General features: G+C 41.7%; 1 protein-coding gene across 1 annotated transcript in view; it reads right to left on the bottom strand.

Moving 5' to 3' along the window:
- LOC126095613 (lachesin-like) overlaps window positions 1-19527 on the bottom strand; it is a 405319-nt gene that overhangs the window by 302690 nt on the left and 83102 nt on the right. The window contains exon 2 of the mRNA XM_049910381.1: window positions 17397-17604. Within this exon, the coding sequence (XP_049766338.1) occupies window positions 17397-17454 (58 nt within the window). The 5' untranslated portion in view covers window positions 17455-17604. The remainder of the gene's footprint in view (window positions 1-17396; window positions 17605-19527) is intronic.

Raw genomic sequence — 19527 nt, 5'->3', positions numbered from 1 at the left:
CGACCTGCTGCAGCCCAGTAACTGTGTTGCTCAGAGCAGCATTACTGCAGTCACGAAATGAAATATTGCTGTCACACTGCAGCGGAAGTTCCGGCCGTGTTTTTACTGCAGAGGGAGGGACGCAACGGAAGTTACCGGGGGCGGAATACGTACTGGCCCAGAGAGTTGTTCGGAAATACAAACGCTTTCTCTTTCAACACAAAATGATTAATAGCCTTCCTGGTTTTTGAATAGCAAATGTCGCCCCTTCTGTTATTATATTAGCTTCGCTTCTTCCACAGACCATTGACTGCATAAGCTTCATTTGGACACAGTTACTGTGTTTTCTACAAGAATTTTGTTTGGTACGAAAAAATTACAATTGTTCCCATAGTTTCTACAGTAATAAAATTCCAAAATATACTAGAATAGCACTTGTAGAACACTTCCGCGTGTGTAGTTTGTGTAGATAAAGAAAACGATTCGGAGATAATGTTTCCGGTAAATTAAGTTACTTAAGGCGACGTTATTAATACTATTGACGGAAAAATGGAGTTGGTGTTATCAACGTAAAAAGAAAACGTGAGTTAGTGCTAGTGATCAGTATAGACGGAGCCAAACCTCAGTTGCACCGGAACTCTGAGGGAATTAACTGTTGCAAAGTTGACAGAATATCCCGGCATTCGACTGAACTGATTTACACAGACCATAAGAAATTTACACTGTGACTACGAAATGGAGAACAGTAAACTTCTCTAGAATGAAATTTTGACTCTGCAGGCGAGTGTGCGCTGATAAGAAACCTCCTGGCAGATTAAAACTCGGGAACTTTGCCTTTTGCGGGCCAGTGCTCTATCAACTCCATTTTTTTCCTTTGTTAGGGGTCGTGGAACTGTTTCCTTATCTAACCAGTAAAAGAAACGTCAATCAAATGTACACCTACTTTTCACCGTTGCTTTAACCCTACCTTAACAAAAAGAAATGAACTATCTCCCTTCAGGCGTTGCTCCTAATGATTCCCATAAAGTCTCCCAGGGCGATAGGCTCAACGGATCTACATTTGATTCGTTTCTTTACATATTTATTTATTTTATTTTGCATGATTACAATAAGTAAATGTGTAAAAATTAAAATTGTGTAACACAGAATGTTACAATAAAAATATGATTCAAAGTATAAGCTAAAATAGCTGTGTATATTGCTCGCGCTACTTCAGCCAAGAGAATCTTTCTTCAAGAAAGGGTTCAACTGGTGTTTTCTTGTCCGCTGCAGCCAGCGTTTTCTTCTGCCAATAAGGCCTTCTAAAATATTTACAACAGACTCATAGTGGCTTGCTAATGCATCAGAGAATGAAGCGTTGCTTGAATCAGCCAATCGATTTCTTTCCGCGCTGATTGCAGTTCAGATTATTCTGTTTTCAATGTGATACAGCGCGGTACGTTACACTGATCCTGGCGATCCCTAACTGACGTGGAGAGGTTTGTTATGGTTTTGAGGGTACCTCCAATAATAAAGCTCCACTTCCCTTTGCCGAAGATACAGTATATTGTCATTACCAACTGAGATACTCAAGTCCGACTCACGACCCGCCCTCAAAGCTTTATTTCTGCCAGTACCTCATCTCCTACATTCCATGCTTTACAAAAGCTCTCCTGCAAAACTTAGAAGACAAGCTCTCCTAGGGGAAAGGTTATTGCGGAGATATGGCTTAGACGCAGAATGAAATTTTCACTCTGTTTAGTAAACTGCTCTCTTTGAAATACCGAACACATTTGCAGTACTTTGAATGAACAATGGATGTGCACTTAGGATAGTTTCACGGTTATGTTTAGTGAAATGAGATTCAATTTGCTGTATGCGTTTGCTGTCCAATACTTATAATTTGGAAGAGTACAGGGAATAATAAGTTGTTATGGGCCACTATTGTATTCTGTAAGGAAGACCGGCAAATGAAATAACAATAATAGTAATAAAATAATAATAATAATAATAATAATAACAATAGCAATAATGATAATAGAACCTAATGTGGAAAGGAATGGGAAGCAATGAGGAAATCTACAAAATATAGAGAAAACATCAGGAGTAATGAATAGAAGAAGATTAAACTTTTTGGGACACCTCTACCGAACGAATGTGAACAGGCCTATGAAACAAATATTTCAATGATTCTGAAAGGAGAAATCGACAGAATGCAGAAGGAATAGAAACTGGGAACAACATGGACAGAAGAAAGGAAAAGACAACATGAAGATGGAGTACTGGAAAAATAGAAAGAAACAAGGAATTGAGATCGTCACGTAATCCTGGTTGGTCAACACAAAAATAAAAAAAGATACAATTTTCATACGTAAGTGTACTCCTCCTCTCCACGAGGTTTGGCGTTAATGCATGATGTCTTGGCAGTGATTCTGGCGTATAACTTCAAATCAGTGTAATGGAAGGAATAATAAGAATTTTTTATTGACCACTTCAACGACAAATAAATAAAGGAGCAATGACATTTTTTAAGTAGTGCATTCTATGCTCAGCTAAATATCTGAACTCTGCGAGCGAACTGTATCACGTCATTACAAAATGAGTCGCTAATGAACGAACAATATGAATTAGAACGTTAACACTATCCTGAAATGTCTTGTGTCTCTCTTAACACGCTTCCGACAACCTAGAAAACGCTGCAAATGAGTTATTGAGATGCAATTGTCAGTAAGTTGTCGCCAAGAACAAATTAAACCATTTCGTTCATTCCACAGAAAGGTCACTCACTGCAAGAAAAAAAAAAATTTGCTCTGCGAAAGTTTATGGTGACAAACCGTTGGAAGTAGTACATAATAATGCTGTAATGAATACAAAATGTTAGCAAGATAGCTGCAGACTTCTCACTGGAGTGTACACACATTTCAAGGACCGCTGTGGCAGTTGCATATGTAGGTAGTGAGGTACTCCAGGTGTTACATAATTTAACGCGAGGAGTATTAATTATGCAGTTCTGCAAGGGACCTCACTCATGACTGGAGAACTCTGAAACATTCTATTCTAAACTTTTCCCTCCTGATTCAACTACACGCCATGGTACGTGTACAGATGTTTAATATAATGCTACAAGAAAACTTCTTGGGGTTTGGTTATGATGTAGAAGAGTAATAGATTTTGTTAGTCGTCCCTCATCTTAGTAACAGAATGACCATTATAACAGGATTTTAACCATTTGTAGTTAAATATTTCACGGTTGCAAAGAAGACGTGACGTGGGTACATATAGTACTATACAATATATTTCTGGTTGTAGCTAATGTCAAGATGATGTAGGAATGAATTATCCGTTGTCAACTAATTAGGTAGTGCAACATAAGGTACAAATTTCATTTTTAGATTTTTACGCCATCGTAGAACATTTAACGCCACTTTCCGGTATTATTTCTTCGCCGGCTGGTGTGGCCGTGCGGTTAAAGGTGCTTCAGTCTGGAACAGCGTGACCGCTGCGGTCGCAGGTTCGAATCCTGCCTCGGGCATGGATGTGTGTGATGCCCTTAGGTTAGTTAGGTGTAATTAGTTCTAAGTTCTATGCGACTGATGACCGCAGACGATAAGTTGCATAGTGCTCAGAGCCAACCATTATTTCTTCCTTCGTACGTCAATCGTACATTTTTGTCTGTCCCGTTTCTGTTCCTTAATCTGCTGAGGACCTCGTTCAGTTTTATGTGCTATAGCATTTCTAGATTTAATCTTTGCTTCGTCTACCTTGCAACCGTCCTTTCAACGACTCTTCGTTCCAGGCATTTTCTTGTCTCCCTTCACCTTCATTTCATTGGCAACTCTGTTTCAACCTTTCCTTGTTTTTTCTAGTTTCTCTGATTTACTGAGTATTTGTGTAAGCACTAGCTTAGTATTTGAATCTCTCGACTCAACTGCTCGTTCTGTAAAATTTGTGGCTACTGTTTGAAACTTCGATTCTGTCGTTTCTACCACTGTCTCCTACTCTTGTATAATGGTGCTTCAAGCAGCCAGTTCAGTTGTCTCGTCAATAGAAGCCACCTCAGATCCTTTCAGTTTCGCCTGAACTCGAGTAAACAGTCCGGTAATTGATACTCTCCCTCTGAAAATTGTCTAAGCTGATGCCGTTGGGTCGTAAGTCGACCACACGGTCGTTATGTAAAACTGACCTACCACATCTCTCCGTGGCTCTTCCCACAAACCGAAGCTATCACTTTTACAACAGCTACCTGCAATAATTAGAACAACTCTACAAAACTGTAATCAAGTGTGAATTCGCTTCCATAAACCACAATACCTCTTACTGTAACTGGTAAGTATGACTGAACCCAATACTCGCAACACTAACTGTCTATAATGCTGCAATATCAAGGGTTCTGTATTCTGTCACAAGTACTTATTACCTTAATACACAGCGTGGTCGCAACAACACCTACACAACTAAATTCAAGTACCATACTCCTTTGACAGTTTGGGGTTAACACAGAATGCTCAAATCTGAATAAATAAGTCACAGAAATCGTCTTGTGCATAGTTTTCCTCTTACATCTAAGAAACGCGCAACACGCTCTCAAATTTGGTCTACAAAACAAGAGATAAAAATATATATATGTGCGTAGACACACATACACCGGAAGGTCTATTGTAATGTTGATTACTCTTAAGTTAATTGTTTGCAATTTTAAATGGATATGTGGACTATTATCACTGTTATGTTTGATGCAATTGTTACGCAAAGAGTAAATGAACCTAAACGTTTTTTCTGGCATATATCAGCTTCTCGGTGTTGGTTAACATATACATATCGAACGCAATAGAAAAATGTTGACTAATGTAAATACCAGTGATGTACATAAGTGGAAAGACTAAACAGAGTTAATTTACCGTGCTAGTCGCATTGCAGTGAAAAAAAAAATAGCACATATGTAGAAAATCTAATAACAACATGTTCAGTATGTTTGCTGTATCATTAATGTACTCTTTTGTTGTGCCCCGTGTTAAGGTCTCGCTCCGGCAACCAGTTTTAATCTGACAGGAATGTTCGTACAGAAGATGCTGTTTGAATTGTAATATTTATTACTATTCAGTATCATTTTATGTAACCTCTGCGTTTTTGAAGCTTTGGACCAGAAGGAAAAGTATTTCTATGAATTTAAAAAACTGCAATTGCAGATGTCGTAGTTCATAAACGATAGTTCATAAACGACCTGTTTACTGTGGGATTCCATAACATTTCGATGGTCAGGTGCGAGCGCAGTGTATCTCTGTGAAGACTCAGTTTTTTTATGAAAGTAATAATAATTCTAGTCCAGCTGGAAGGCGGAGTAGGTTGAAAGAATTCAGAGACAGGTTATTCAGACGAACACCGTTATATTTTAAAAGGGGAGACGAGTGGAACTCAGAACCCTCTGGAAAACGATTGCTTCAGTATTTTGCATTAATTCACTGATGTTTCGAGAAGAAGATTTTATTCCGAAGATAGACACAGAAGAGGAGAGCACAATTGGGGAAGACCAAAGAAGAATTACAAGCGAGAAGATGTTTATAATAGCATCGCAGAAGATGCTGGGTAGGAGAAACTCAAGATGCAACAAACACTTTACAATCGGAAGCTGTTCCTTCAAGAGAAGACAGCTATACTGTGATTCCTGTAGGTAGTAAACGGAATTATTTTGTGTTATGTGAAGCAGAAAAGAAATTGAATTTTACTGTACTATGACAGATTAAAAGTTGAGACCAACCGACATTATTCAATGCACAGAAATGTGAACTGCTTTAAAACTGAGCTTTAACAGGGAAGGAACCAGAGGTTCCAGTCATTTTAATGTGAAACTGATAAATAAACTATCTTTAACTTCAATACGCAACTCCACAGTCGTCACTATTAAAACTAAAAGTCTAAGCCCAAAAGTTATAACCCGTCATAGTCCTTTCCCGCGCCGGCGAAGTGGCCGTGCGGTTCTAGGCGCTACAGTCTGGAGCCGAGCGACCGCAACAGTCGCAGGTTCGAATCCTGCCTCGGGCATGCATGTGTGTGATGTCCTTAGGTTAGTTAGGTTTAATTAGTTCTAAGTTCTAGGCGACTGATTACCTCAGAATTTAAGTCGCATAGTGCTCGGAGCCATTTGAACCATTTTTGAATCCATTCCCGCTTCCTGCTCCAAAACAGTCAAAAACGCTGAAGTATTCATGGAGACTTGTTTGCCATTTAGTAATTTATTTCTCTAATCATCGATCTAGCAACTGCCATTTTACGACGGGTCTGCCATCTTCCGAGAACAACAGCACTGGGATGGCTGCAAAGATTTCCTCGACTTCAGCGCATTTCCAGGTGAATTGTATCTGCAGTTCAGCGATTGTCATTCAGCAGCCTCCCTTGTTTTACATAGGGGAAAAATAGATTTTCGCGAAACTGTTAAGTTAAAGTGAAGAAAGACAGGGGAGCACTGTTAGTATTTCCATAAGTAAATAATCGACAATATTCTACAGTACATCTGTTACATTGACAGTAACACGACTGTCTCACCCAGTTTGAATTTGCTATCGTACACTAAAATCAGAACTGGAGAAACATTCTGTACTGTGATAACCTACCGAGGTTAAAGGCTATAGTTTGTTCCGTCAAAAAAAAAAAAAAAAAAAACAAAAAAAAAAAAAACGTTAATTTGACAGCCACCATGATGTTAGATTTCATACACATGTGCTACTGCCAAGCACTGCACTGTCTTTAGCACAGTAACTGAACTCTAGTTTGGCTTCTCACATACATGCGTGACCGGTATTTACAATAGTCAACATTTTGCTATTGCGTCCGATCTGAATGTCTCAGCAACACCGAGAGGCTAACACACGTCAGGACAACATTTAGGTTCACTTGCTCTTTGCTTAACAACTGTATCAGACATCACAGAGGTAATAGCTCACTTGGCCATTCATCACATCAAGCACTAACTTCTTAGTAATCTACAGTACTGGCCATTAAAATTGCTACTCCACGAAGATGCTACAGACGCGCAATTTAACCGACAGGAAGAAGACGCTGTTATATGCAAATGATTGTCTTTTCAGAGCATTCACACAAGGTTCGCGCCGGTGTCGACACCTACAACAAGCTAACATGAGAAAAGTTTGCAACCGATTTCTCATACACAAACAGCAGTTGACTGGCTTTGCCTGGTGAAAGTTTTTGTGATGGCTCGTGTTAGGAGGGGAAATGCGTACCATCGCGTTTCCGACTTTGATAAAGGCCAGATTATAGCCTATCGCGATTGCGGTTTGTCGTATCGCGACATTGCTGCTGGCACTGGTCGAGATCCAATGACTGTTACCTGAATATGGAATCGGTGGGTTCAGGAGGGTAATACGGAACGCAGTGCTGGATCCCAATGGCCTCGTATCACTAGCAGTCGAGATGACAGGCATCTTACCCGTATGGCTGTAACGAATCGTGCAGCCACGTCTCGATCCCTGAGTCAACAGATGCAGACGTTTGAAAGACAACAACCATCAGCACGAACAGTTCGACGACGTTAGTAGCAGCATGGACTATCAGCTCGAAGACCATGGCTGCGATTACCCTTGTCGCTGCATCACAGACAGGAGCGCCTGCGATGGTGTACTCAACGACGAACCTGGTTGCACGAATGGCAAACGTCATTTTTTCGGATAAATCCAGGTTCTTTTTACATCATCGTGATGGTTGCATCCGTGTTTGGCGACATCGCGGTGAACGCACATTGGAATCGTGTATTCGTCCTCGCCATACTGGCGTATCACACAGTGTGATGGTATGAGGTGCCATTGATTACACGTCTCGGTCACCTCTTGTTCGCTTTGACGACGCTTCGAACAGTAGGCGTTACATTTCTGGTGTGTTACAACCCTTGGCTCTACCATTCATTTGATCCCTTTGAAGCCTTACATTTCAGCAGGATAATGCACGACCGCATGTTGCAGGTCCTGTACGGGCTTTTCTGGATACGGTAAATGTTCGACTGCTGCCCTGGCCAGCGCATTCTCCAGATCTCTCACCAATTGACAACATCTAGTCAATAGAGGCCAAGCAACTGGTTCGTAACAATACGCCAGTCACTACTCTTGATAAACTGTGGTATCGTGTTGAAGCTGCATGGGCAGCTGTACCTGTACACGCTATCCAAGCTCTGTTTGACTCAATGCCCAGGCGTATCAAGGCCGTTCTTACAGCCAGAGGTGGTTGTTAATGGGTACTGATTTCTCAGGATCTGTGCACCGAAATAGCGTGAAAATATATTCACATGTCAGTTCTAGTATAATATATTTGTCCAATCTGTTGAGAGGTCAGACAAACGTGTGGTTCCTGAAGAGGGGCGGCAGCCTTTTCAGTAGTTGCTGGGGCAACAGTCTGTATGATTATTGATCTGCCCTTGTAACACTAACCAAAACGGTCTTGCGTGCTGGTACTGAGAACGGCTGAAAGCAAGGGGAAACTACAGCCGTAATTTTTCCCGAGGGCATGCAGCTTTACTGTATAGTTAAATGATGATGGCGTCACTTGGGTAAAATATTCCGGAGGTAAAATAGTCCCCCTTTCGGATCTCCGGGCGGGAACTACTCAGGAGGACGTCGTTATCAGTAGAAAGAAAACTAGCGTTCTACGGATCGGAGCTTGGAATGTCAGATCCCTTAATCGGGCAGGTAGGTTGGAAAATTTATAAAAAAGGAAATGGGTAGGTTAAAGTTAGATATAGTGGGAATTAGTGAAGTTCGGTGGCAGGAGGAACAAGACTTTTGGTCAGGCGAATACAGGGTTATAAATACAAAATCAAATAGGGGTAATGCAGGAGTAGGTTTAATAATGAATATAAAAAATAGGTGTGCGGGTAAGCTACTACAAACAGCATAGTGAACGCATTATTGTGGCCAAGATAGACACGAAGCCCACGCCTACCACAGTAGTACAAGTTTATAAACTAGCTCTGCAGATGACGAAGAAACTGAAGAAATGTATGATGAAATAAAAGAAATTATTCAGATAGTGAAGGGAGAGGAAAATTTAATAGTCATGGGTGACTGGAATTCGGTAGTAGGAAAAGGGAGAGAAGGAAACGTAGTAGGTGAATATGGATTGGGGGGAAGAAATCAAAGAGGAAGCCTCCTGGTAGAATTTTGCACAGAGCACAACTTAATCATAGCTAACACTTGGTTCAAGAATCATAAAAGAAGGTTGTATACATGGAAGAAACCTGGAGATACTAAAGGTATCAGATAGATTATATATTGGTAAGACTGAGATTTAGGGACCAGGTTTTAAATTTTAAGAGATTTCCAGTTGCAGATGTGGACTCTGTCCACAAACTATTGGTTATGAGCTGTAGATTAAAACTGAAGAAACTGCAAAAGGGTGGGAATTTAAGCAGATGGGACCTGGATAAACTGAAATAACCAGGTGTTGTACAGAGTTTCAAGGAGAGCATAACGGAACAATTGACAGGAATGCGGGAAAGAAATACAGTAGAAGAAGAATGGGTAGCTTTGAGGGATGAAGTTGTGAAGGCAGCAGAGGATCAAGAAGGTAAAAAGATGAGGGCTAGTAGAAATCCTTGGGTAACAGAACAAATATTGAATTTAATTGATGAAAGGACAAAATATAAAAATGCAGTAAATGAAGCAGGCAAAGAGGAATACAAACATCTCAAAAATGATATCGACAGGAAGCGCAAAATGGCTAAGGAGGCATGGCTAGAGGACAAATGTAAGGACGTAGAGACTCATCTCACTAGGGATAAGATGGATACTGCCTACAGGAAAATTAAAGAGACCTTTGGAGAAAAGAGAGCCAATTGTATGAATATCAAGAGATCAAATGGAAACCCAGTTCAAAGCAAAGAACGGAACGCAGAAAGGTGGAAGGAGTATATAGAGGGTCTATACAAGGGCGATGTACTTAAGGACAATATTATGGGAATGGAAGAGGATGTAGATGAAGATGAAATGGGAGATACGATACTATCTGAAGAGTTTGACAGAGCACTGAAAGACCTGAGTCGAAACAAGGCCCCGGGAGTACACAACATGCCATTAGAACTACTGACGGCCTAGGGAGAGCCAGTCCTGACAAAACTCTACCATCTGGTGAGCAAGATGTATGAGACATGCGAAATACCCTCAGACTTCAAGAAGAATATAATAATTCCAATCCCAAAGAAAGCAGGAGTTGACAGGTGTGAAAATTACCGAACTATCAGTTTAATAAGTCACAGCTGCAAAATACTAACGCGAATTCTTTACAGACGAATGGAAAAACTTGTAGCAGCCGTCCTCGGGGAAGATCAGTTTGGATTCCGTAGAAATATTGGAACACGTGAGGCAATACTGACCTTACGACGTATCTTAGAAGCTACATTAAGGAAAGGCAAACCTTCGTTACTAGCATTTGTAGACTTAGAGAAAGCTTTTGACAATGTTGACTGCAATACTCTCTTTCAAATTCTGAAGGTGGCAAAGAGCGAGAGGCTATTTACAATTTGTACAGATACCAGATGGCAGTTATAAGAGTCGAGGGACACAAAAGGTAAGCAGTGGTTGGTAAGGGAGTGAGACAGAGTTGTAGCCTCTCCCCGATGTTATTCAATCTGTATATTGAGCAAGCAGTGAAGGAAACAAAAGAAAAATTTGGAGTAGGTATTAAAATCCATGGGGAAGAAATAAAAACTTTGAGGTTTGCCGATGACATTATAATTCTGTCAGAGGCAGCAAAGGACTTGGAAGAGCAGTTGAACGGAATGGATAGTGTCTTGAAACGAGGATATAAGATGAACATCAACAAAAGCAAAAAGAGGATAATGGAATGTAGTCGAATTAAGTCAGGTGATGCTGAGGGAATTAGATTAGGGAATGAGACACTTAAAGTAGTAAAGGAGTCTTGCTATTTGGGGAGCAAAATAACTGATGATGGTCGAAGTAGAGAGGACATAAAATGTAGACTGGCAATGGGAAGGAAAGCATTTCTGAAGATGATAAATTTGTTAACATCGAGTATAGATTTAAGTGTCAGGAAGTCGTTTCTGAAAGTATTTGTATGGAGTGTAGCGATGTATGGAAGTGAAACATGGACGAAAAATAGTTTGGACAAGAAGAGAATAGAAGCTTTCGAAATGTGGTGCTACAGAAAAATGCTGAAGATTAGATGGGTAGATCACGTAACTAATGAGGAGGTATTGAATAGAATTGGGGAGAAGAGGAGCTTGTGGCACAATTTGACTTGAAGAAGGGATCGGATGGTAGGACATGTTCTGAGACATAGAGGGATCACCAATTTAGTATTGGAGGGCAGCGTGGAGGGTAAAAATCGTAGAGGGAGACCAAGAGATGAATACACCAAGCAGATTCAGAAGGACGTATGTATCAGTAGTTACTGGGAGATGAAGAAGCTTGCACAGGATAGAGTAGCATGGAGAGCTGCATCAAACCATTCTCAGGACTGAAGACCACAACAACAACAACAACAATGATTACCCATTTATCATCTGCATTTCTTCTTGGTGCAGCAATTTTAATGGCCAGTAGTGTACATTACAGTAGAGCTTGCGATCTATGTATGTATATATCTTTATCTGTTGTTTATCAGGATCGTGTGCAGTGTCCGGCTCAGCGCGACAGAATGTCAATCCTAAGAGACCGGGTTCGATTCCCGGCTGGGTCGGAGATTTCTCCGCTTGGGGACTGGGTGTTGTGTTGTCCTCATCTTCGCCGGCCAGAGTGGCCGAGCGGTTCTAGGCGCTACAGTGTGTTACCGAGCGACCGCTACGGTCGCAGGTTCGAATCCTGCCTCGGGCATGGATGTGTGTGGTGTCCTTTGGTTAGTCAGGTTTAAGTAGTTCTAAGTTCTAGGGGAATGATGTCCACAGAAGTTAAGTCCCACAGTGGTCAGCGCCATTTGAACCATTTTTCTTGTCCTCATCATCATCATTTCATATCCATCGATGCGCAAGTCGCCGAAGTGGCGTCAAATAGAAAGACCTGCACCCGGCGAACGGTCTACCCGACAGGAGGCCCGAGTCACACAACATTTACATTTTTACCACAAGATTGGTTCAAATGGCTCTAAGAACTATGTGACTTAACACCCGTGGTTATCAGTCCCCTAGACTTGGCACTACTTAAACCTAACTAACGTACGGACATCACATACATCCATGCCCGGGGCAGGATTCGAACCTGCGACCGTAGCAGCAGCGCGGTTCCGGACTGAAGCGCCTAGAAGCGGTCACCCACAGCGGCCGGCTAACCACAACACAGTTCTTCTGATTCATTTATTCATATCTGAAGCATTCTGTTTTAAATCGAGTTATCAAACGAGCGTGGTACTTCAAGTTAAATTTGGCCATTCAAGTGTTGTTGCGAGTAATTTGTGTATTAGTGTAATAAGTACAGCATAGGGAAGTCATACTAGCGGAGCACTGCAGACAGTGTAGTTTGACAGTATTGGATTCACTCACACTTATACAGTTATAAGTAAGAGGCATTGTGGTTTACGTCAGCGAATTCATACTTATAGTTTTGTAAAGTTGTACTAACTAATCCGGTAGCTACAGTAACAGAGTAACAGTAACAGCTTGTGTTAGTCGGAAGAGTCGCAGAGAAGTAAGATAGGTCAATTTTGCGCAATGAACGAGTGGCGTACTGATGTTCTTTCCATACCTAGCAGCATCTTCGGACATTGAGTATCGATTACGTGAGTTTTGCTCGGGTTCAAGCGAAATCGAAAGGAATACAGATCACCCATGTAGGTGGGACAATTATACAACTTTTGATACATTACCTTAAACTACACGTTATCGCTGTTCTAAATTCTTCAGTTTTATATAATTCCCCATACATTTTTTGGCTTCTGCGTACTCAGTTGCGGTACAGTTGATACTGTTGTTGAACTCGTCACTAATGTCTTGTTTCAGTTCGCTGTCATTTCCTCATTTACATAATGTTTTCCGCCAAAAAAAGAAAACTTTCAATCGATAGTACGGTTTAAGGCAGGTGTTCAATACTGCCAAAAAGAATCATTCACCCACGCATTAGAAAGCGGGAAGTCTTAACGTAATGAAGCACTACGCCGTTGGACAACAATCCCTGTTGGTCATTTTGAACGGCGCATTGTAGTCGGTGAAGGTTCTGACAGTAGTTCTCTGCAGTTACGATAGCTGCTTTAGACACGAAGCCGATGAATAGGACGCCATTTCAATACTGAAACACTGTGGGGGTAGCCTTTCTATTGCCGGTTTTTTATTTGGATTTCTTTGGTTTTGTCTACGAACGTGTATGAGTTCATTAACGAACACATTGTTTCCCTGCTTTTGTGTGAAACCAACTGATCGTTGCAAGTAACAAGGCGATTCAAAGACTTCTCGCCATTTTTGTCATACCAGGTGACAAGGTCAGTGCAGCTCATATTCGGTCTTTTTCGTCTCTCAAAAGTTAGAGAACCGACCTCGCGCTTTTTTTATGATCCAAATCATTACTAAATAATTGGTAAAACGGTGTTACTGATACTTCAGGCAAGGAGACGTTCAGCCTGTCAATGGTGAAACCTTTCCTGCAGAATTTCTATTTTAATCTTTGAGTCCGTCAGTCACAACTGAAGGTCGGCTTAATTCCTTTAAACCACAAATATTCTTTCGTTCGCCATTGAACACGGTGTGTAATTTTTCTCACTACAGCTTCTTTTATCACCTTTACATTAATGCCTGCTATGGTCTAATAAATTTCGATAGGGTGGTTTTTTTTTTCCCTCGGAAGCAGCATTTATACGAGCCAGGATCCTCAGTTTCGTCGCACATTTTAAAATCGCACAAATATGCAGTAAACGACCGTTCTTGCACGCAGTTAGCGTCATACTGGCACCAAAGATTAGAAAAATCTTTGACACGACAAAGGGTGTGGGGTGGATCGGGAGAATTACGCGACTCGTCAGACCAGGCATTCTTTACTTTTAGAATGGATTTCGTGCAACAGTACCACAAATCTACGTCTACAACCACAGTATATCACTACTCTGCAATTCACACTTAAGTGCCTGACAGACGGTTCATCGAACCACCTTCAGACTTTTCTTCTACCATTCCACTCCCGAACAGCGCATGGGAAAAATTTCGAACGAGCTCTGATTTCTTTTATTTTATTACTTTGATCTTTCCTCATACTGCAAGTTGGCGGCAGTAAAATGTCTTTGTCGTTCAGGGGGGAAAACTAGTTTTGGAATTCTCGCCGTAACGAAAGTAGCTTTTGTTATTTATTTACGATAGACTTTCGGCCTTTTATGTCAAGTGACTGAGTTTATGTCTTGCAATATATGTTAAAGACATAAACTCAATCACTTGAAAATCGCATAAAAGGCCGAAACCTGGATCGTAGTTAAATAAACAACATTACAATCAAATGGCGATGTGTCCATTTAAAAAAAAAAATCAAGTAGCCTTTGTTTTAATGATCGCCACCCCATCTCGCTTACGATAAGCGTGACGCTCTTTCCCTTATTTTGCGGTAATACCAACCGCGTTAACCTTCTTCGGAGTTTTTCGACGTCCTCCGTCAATCTTATCTGGTGATGATACCATACTGCGCAACAACACTCTAGTAGAGAACAGACAAGCGTAGTGTAGGCAGTCTCTTTATTAGACTATTTTGTAGTTAGAGCAACCACAGCTCAGATTACACATTGTTACTTCAAAAAATTCCCAAAATACAGCAAAATAATGCTAAAAGAATCCTTCAGACACATTTGAAAATGAATTAAAATTCTTCAAGACTGCATGAGCCTTATACATGTTCCTTTATCAGGCAAAACAACTGTTTTTACCCTACTGTCGGAGCATCTTCAGCTGATAACCTGTATTGAATACAAGAAGTGTTTAAAAAAAACGGTGTTATTGCATCGTACAGAGTAGCAAAAATAAAGAATAGGTTTCTATTGACAATTTTTCACTTCATAAGGCTTGAGAAAATGCACAATGACCCAACATTCAAGTTATATTAATTGCGTAACCTCTAAAAAGGCTGATCATTACATGGCTAAACGTGGAATGTAAAATGAACGTCTGAAGGATCAGAACTCATACAGAGAAAAAAACTATTAGACGAGAGCAAATCACTGCAAGTTAGGACACAGTGGTAGTAAATAGTATAAGTAATGAATACTGATTCACCCAAGGCTCTGTTATAAGAGGCACATCTCATGTTCTAAAAAATTGACTCTTTATCAATGTAGTGAGAAGATGCAGTCCACATTCAAAGTTATCCAAATGCATTCCTGTCAGGAAAACATTCAATTTACCATTGAAGGCAATTCAGACTGTACGCTCGCTTACCTTGAGTTACTCATTACCTTAAAGAACTCCTGTTTCTTTATAACATTTTCCGCAAATTATCCACGTGTTACAGTTTCAGAGTGTTCTCCAATAAAACACAGTCCTTGGTTCGCCTTCTTCACACCATTTTCTATGTAATTCCTAGGTATTTAGTTGAATTTATATCTTTTAGATTTTGTGATTTATGGGATTTCTTTTAGTACTCACATAGATAACCGTGCAGTTTCCCTTACATAGAGTTGATTGCCACGTTTTGCAGCATATAGATATCGTGTCTAAGTAAAACTGACAAATGCAGGTGGGTTGCAACCGGTTAGACGTGCCACAAAATGGTAATGTGACACAGGGGCGCCGCTATTGATGATGATGATGTTGTTTGTTTTGTGGGGCGGTCAACTGCGCGGTTATCAGCGCCCGTACAAGTTACAAATTCCCAATCTTTGCTCGCAAGGGAACCTCCCCATCGCACCCCCCTCAGATTTAGTTGGCACAGTGGATAGGCCTTGAAAAACTGAACACAGATCAATCGAGAAAACCGGAAGAAGTTGTGTGGAACTATGAAAAAAATAAGCAAAATATACAAACTGAGTAGGCCATGTGTAAGGTAGGCAACATCAACCATTATGTGAACTCAGGAGCGCTGTGGTCCCGTGGTTAGCGTGAGCAGTTGCGGAACGACAGGTCCTTGGTTCAAGTCTTCCCTCGAGTGAAAAGTTTAATTTCTTTATTTTCTACATCTACATCCATTCTCCGCAAGCCACCTGACGGGGTGTGGCGGAAGGTACCTTGAGTACCACTATCGGTTCTCCCTTCTATTCCAGTCTCGTATTGTTCGTGGAAAGAAGGATTGTCGGTATGCCTCTGTGTGGGCTCTAATCTCTCTGATTTTATCCTCATGGTCTCTTCGCGAGATATACGTAGGAGGGAGCAATATACTGCTTGACTCTTCGGTGAAGGTATGTTCTCGAAACTTTGACAAAAGCCCGTACCGAGCTACTGAGCGTCTCTCTTGCAGAGTCTTCCACTGGAGTTTATCTATCATCTCCGTAACGCTTTCGCGATTACTAAATGATCCTGTAACGAAGCGCGCTGCTCTCCGTTGGATCTTCTCTATATCTTCTATCAACCCTGTTTGTACGGATCCCACACTGCTGAGCAGTATTCAAGCAGTGGGCGAACAAGCGTACTGTAACCTACTTCCTTTGTTTTCGATTTTCGCAAAGTTATGATCTGTCCGTTGGTTCATTGACGTCTCTGTCCACTGTAATAAGTTTAGTGTCTGTGTTTTGCGACCGCACCGCAAAACCGAGCGAATATTAGACGAAAGGAAGTGCCTCTCCAATGGGAACCGAAAACATATTGCCCACGATATACATCTCACGTATTTAATGCACTCTCGTCCAAAGTAGCGAACAGCAACTGCCAGCCAGGGAGCCTCGTTAGCAGGAATACTCTCTCTTCCGTGCGCTGTAGTTGACTGATGTCGTGTGTTTCGATGTTTGTTTAGGTGTAGCGTCCCCATACTACGGCGCAGTCACCTCGCATCGGACGGACGGACGGACAGATAATAACTGTCTGAAAATAAAAAATTAAACTTCTCGCTCGCGGGAAGACTTGAACCAAGGACCTCTCGTTCCGCAGCTGCTCACGCTAACCACGAGACCACAGCGCTCCTGAGTGCACATTATCCTTGATGTTGCCTATCTTGCACATGGACTACTAAGTTTGTATATTTTGCTTATTTTTATCATAATTCCACACAACTTCTTCCTGTTTTCTCGATTGATCTGTGTTCAGTTTTTCAAGGCCTATCCACTGTGCCAACTTATAACTAAATCTGAGGGGGGGTGCGATGGGGAGGTTCCCTTGTCCGTCCAAACTCTCCACTTTCATGAATGATGATGCAATGATGAGAACTACACAAACACCCAGTCATCTCGGGGCAGGTGAAAATCCCTGACCCCACCAGGAATCGAACTCGGGACCCCGTGCCCGGGAAGCGAGAACGTTACCACGAGACCACGAGCTGTAGACGGCCCCCTCTATTGGCGCGTACTAGTGAGCACTAGCGCGACGTACTCACCGAGGACGTCGAGGCATCCGAGCTGCTTCTTCATGACGCTGGTGTTGATCTGGCACATGTAGCAGCCGCGGTCCGTCTCCTTGACCTGGCGGATGTGCAGCCGCCACGTGCGCTCCCCGTCGTGCGAGACGGTGATGCGCGCGTTGTGTGTCACCACCTTGTCGTGCAGCGCCAGCACCGTCTGGTCCTCCGCCCTCAGCCAGCCCACCTGCGGGTAAGCGAAGGGTGAGCGAACCGTGCTCAAGCGTCTCATACCTGACAAAACACACCAAAAATGACTTTCAGTACAACCGACATACTCGTATCGTGAGAATTGGCAACTATATTGTTATTTACGATAAGTCTCGCTTTCACGGTTCTCGGCTGTATGTCGGATGCAGTCGTCGAGGGTCAACGAAATTTCGGCCGAACAATTTGTAGACATAGAGAAAGCTTTTGACAATGTTGACTGCAATACTCTCTTTCAAATTCTGAAGGTGGTAGGGGTAAAATACAAGGAGCGAAAGGCTATTTACAATTTTTACAGAAAGCAGATGGCAGTTACAAGAGTGGAGGGACATGAAAGGGAAGCACTGGTTGGGAAGGGAGTGAGACAGGGTTGTAGCCTCTCCCCGATGTTATTCAATCTGTATATTGAGCAAGCAGTAAAGGAAACAAAAGAAAAATTCGGAGTAGGTATTAAAATCAATGGAGAAGAAATAAAAACTTTGAGGTTTGCCGATGACATTGTAATTCTGTCAGAGACAGCAAATGGACAATGTCTTGAAAGGACGGTATAAGATGAACATCAACAAAAGCAAAACAAGGATAAAGGAATGTAGTCGAATTAAGTCAGGTGATGCCGAGGGAATTGGATTAGGAAATGAGACACTTAAAGTAGCAAGGGAGTTTTGCTATTTGGGGAGAAAAATAACTGATGATGGTAGAAGTAGAGAGGATATAAAAATGGCAAGGAAAGCGTTTCTGAAGAAGAGAAATTTGTTAACATCGAGTATAGATTTAAGTGTCAGGAAGTCGTTTCTGAAAGTATTTGTATGGAGTGTAGCCATGTATGGAAGTGAAACATGGACGAAAAATAGTTTGGACAAGAAGAGAATAGAAGCTTTCGAAATGTGGTGCTACAGAAGAATGCTGAAGATTAGATGGGTAGATCACATAACTAATGAGGAGGTATTGAATAGAACTGGGGAGAAGAGGAGTTGCCCGCATCTCGTGGTCGTGCGGTAGCGTTCTCGCTTCCCACGCCCGGGTTCCCGGGTTCGATTCCCGGCGGGGTCAGGGATTTTCTCTGCCTCGTGATGGCTGGGTGTTGTGTGATGTCCTTAGGTTAGTTAGGTTTAAGTAGTTCTAAGTTCTAGGGGACTGATGACCATAGAGTTAAGTCCCATAGTGCTCAGAGCCATTTGAACCATTTAGAAGAGGAGTTTGTGGCACAACTTGACCAGAAGAAGGGATCGGTTGGTAGGGCATGTTCTGAGGCATCAAGGGATCACCAATTTAGTTTTGGAGGGCAGCGTGGAGGGTAAAAATCGTAAAGGGAGACCAAGAGATGAATACACTAAGCAGATTCAGAAGGATGTAGGTTGCAGTAGGTACTGGGAGATGAAGAAGCTTGCACAGGATGGAGTAGCACGGATAGCTGCATCAAACCAGTCCCAGGACTGAAGACCACAACAACAACAACAACAACTGTTCCGCCATCACCAGATGGTACTGATGGAGTGATGGATCTCCGGTGCGCTTTATATACAGGGTGTTTCACTAAATGTGTTTGCCTCTGTAAGTTACGAACTAATAGGCGACTGAAATATTTATTGCGGTAGGTCAGCATAGGAAACGTAACACTGTCTGCAGAGCTATGAACATAGTTTATTGTGTTATTATCCAAAGACTTACAGTAAAAAGATACAGTTATTAAATGGATCAATAGTAGTTTCTAAAATGCACTGGAATCAGTTATATCAGCCGTGTATACAGCAGTTTAAATTACGTTCCTATCACATTTAGTTTGGGACCTACAACCACTCAAAGTTTGAGGGGCACATACCACACGATGTACATAATACATTGTTGTGTGGTGGGTGATGGATGTTCTGGCGATGCGAAGTTGATTTGAATGAGATCTTCAAAT

The sequence above is a fragment of the Schistocerca cancellata genome, chromosome 8 (genome assembly GCF_023864275.1).
Source record: "Schistocerca cancellata isolate TAMUIC-IGC-003103 chromosome 8, iqSchCanc2.1, whole genome shotgun sequence".
Classification (NCBI taxonomy): Eukaryota; Metazoa; Arthropoda; class Insecta; order Orthoptera; family Acrididae; genus Schistocerca; species Schistocerca cancellata.
The sequence above is the reverse complement of the archived record's forward strand: the minus strand, read 5'-3'. Positions and strand labels throughout refer to the sequence as shown.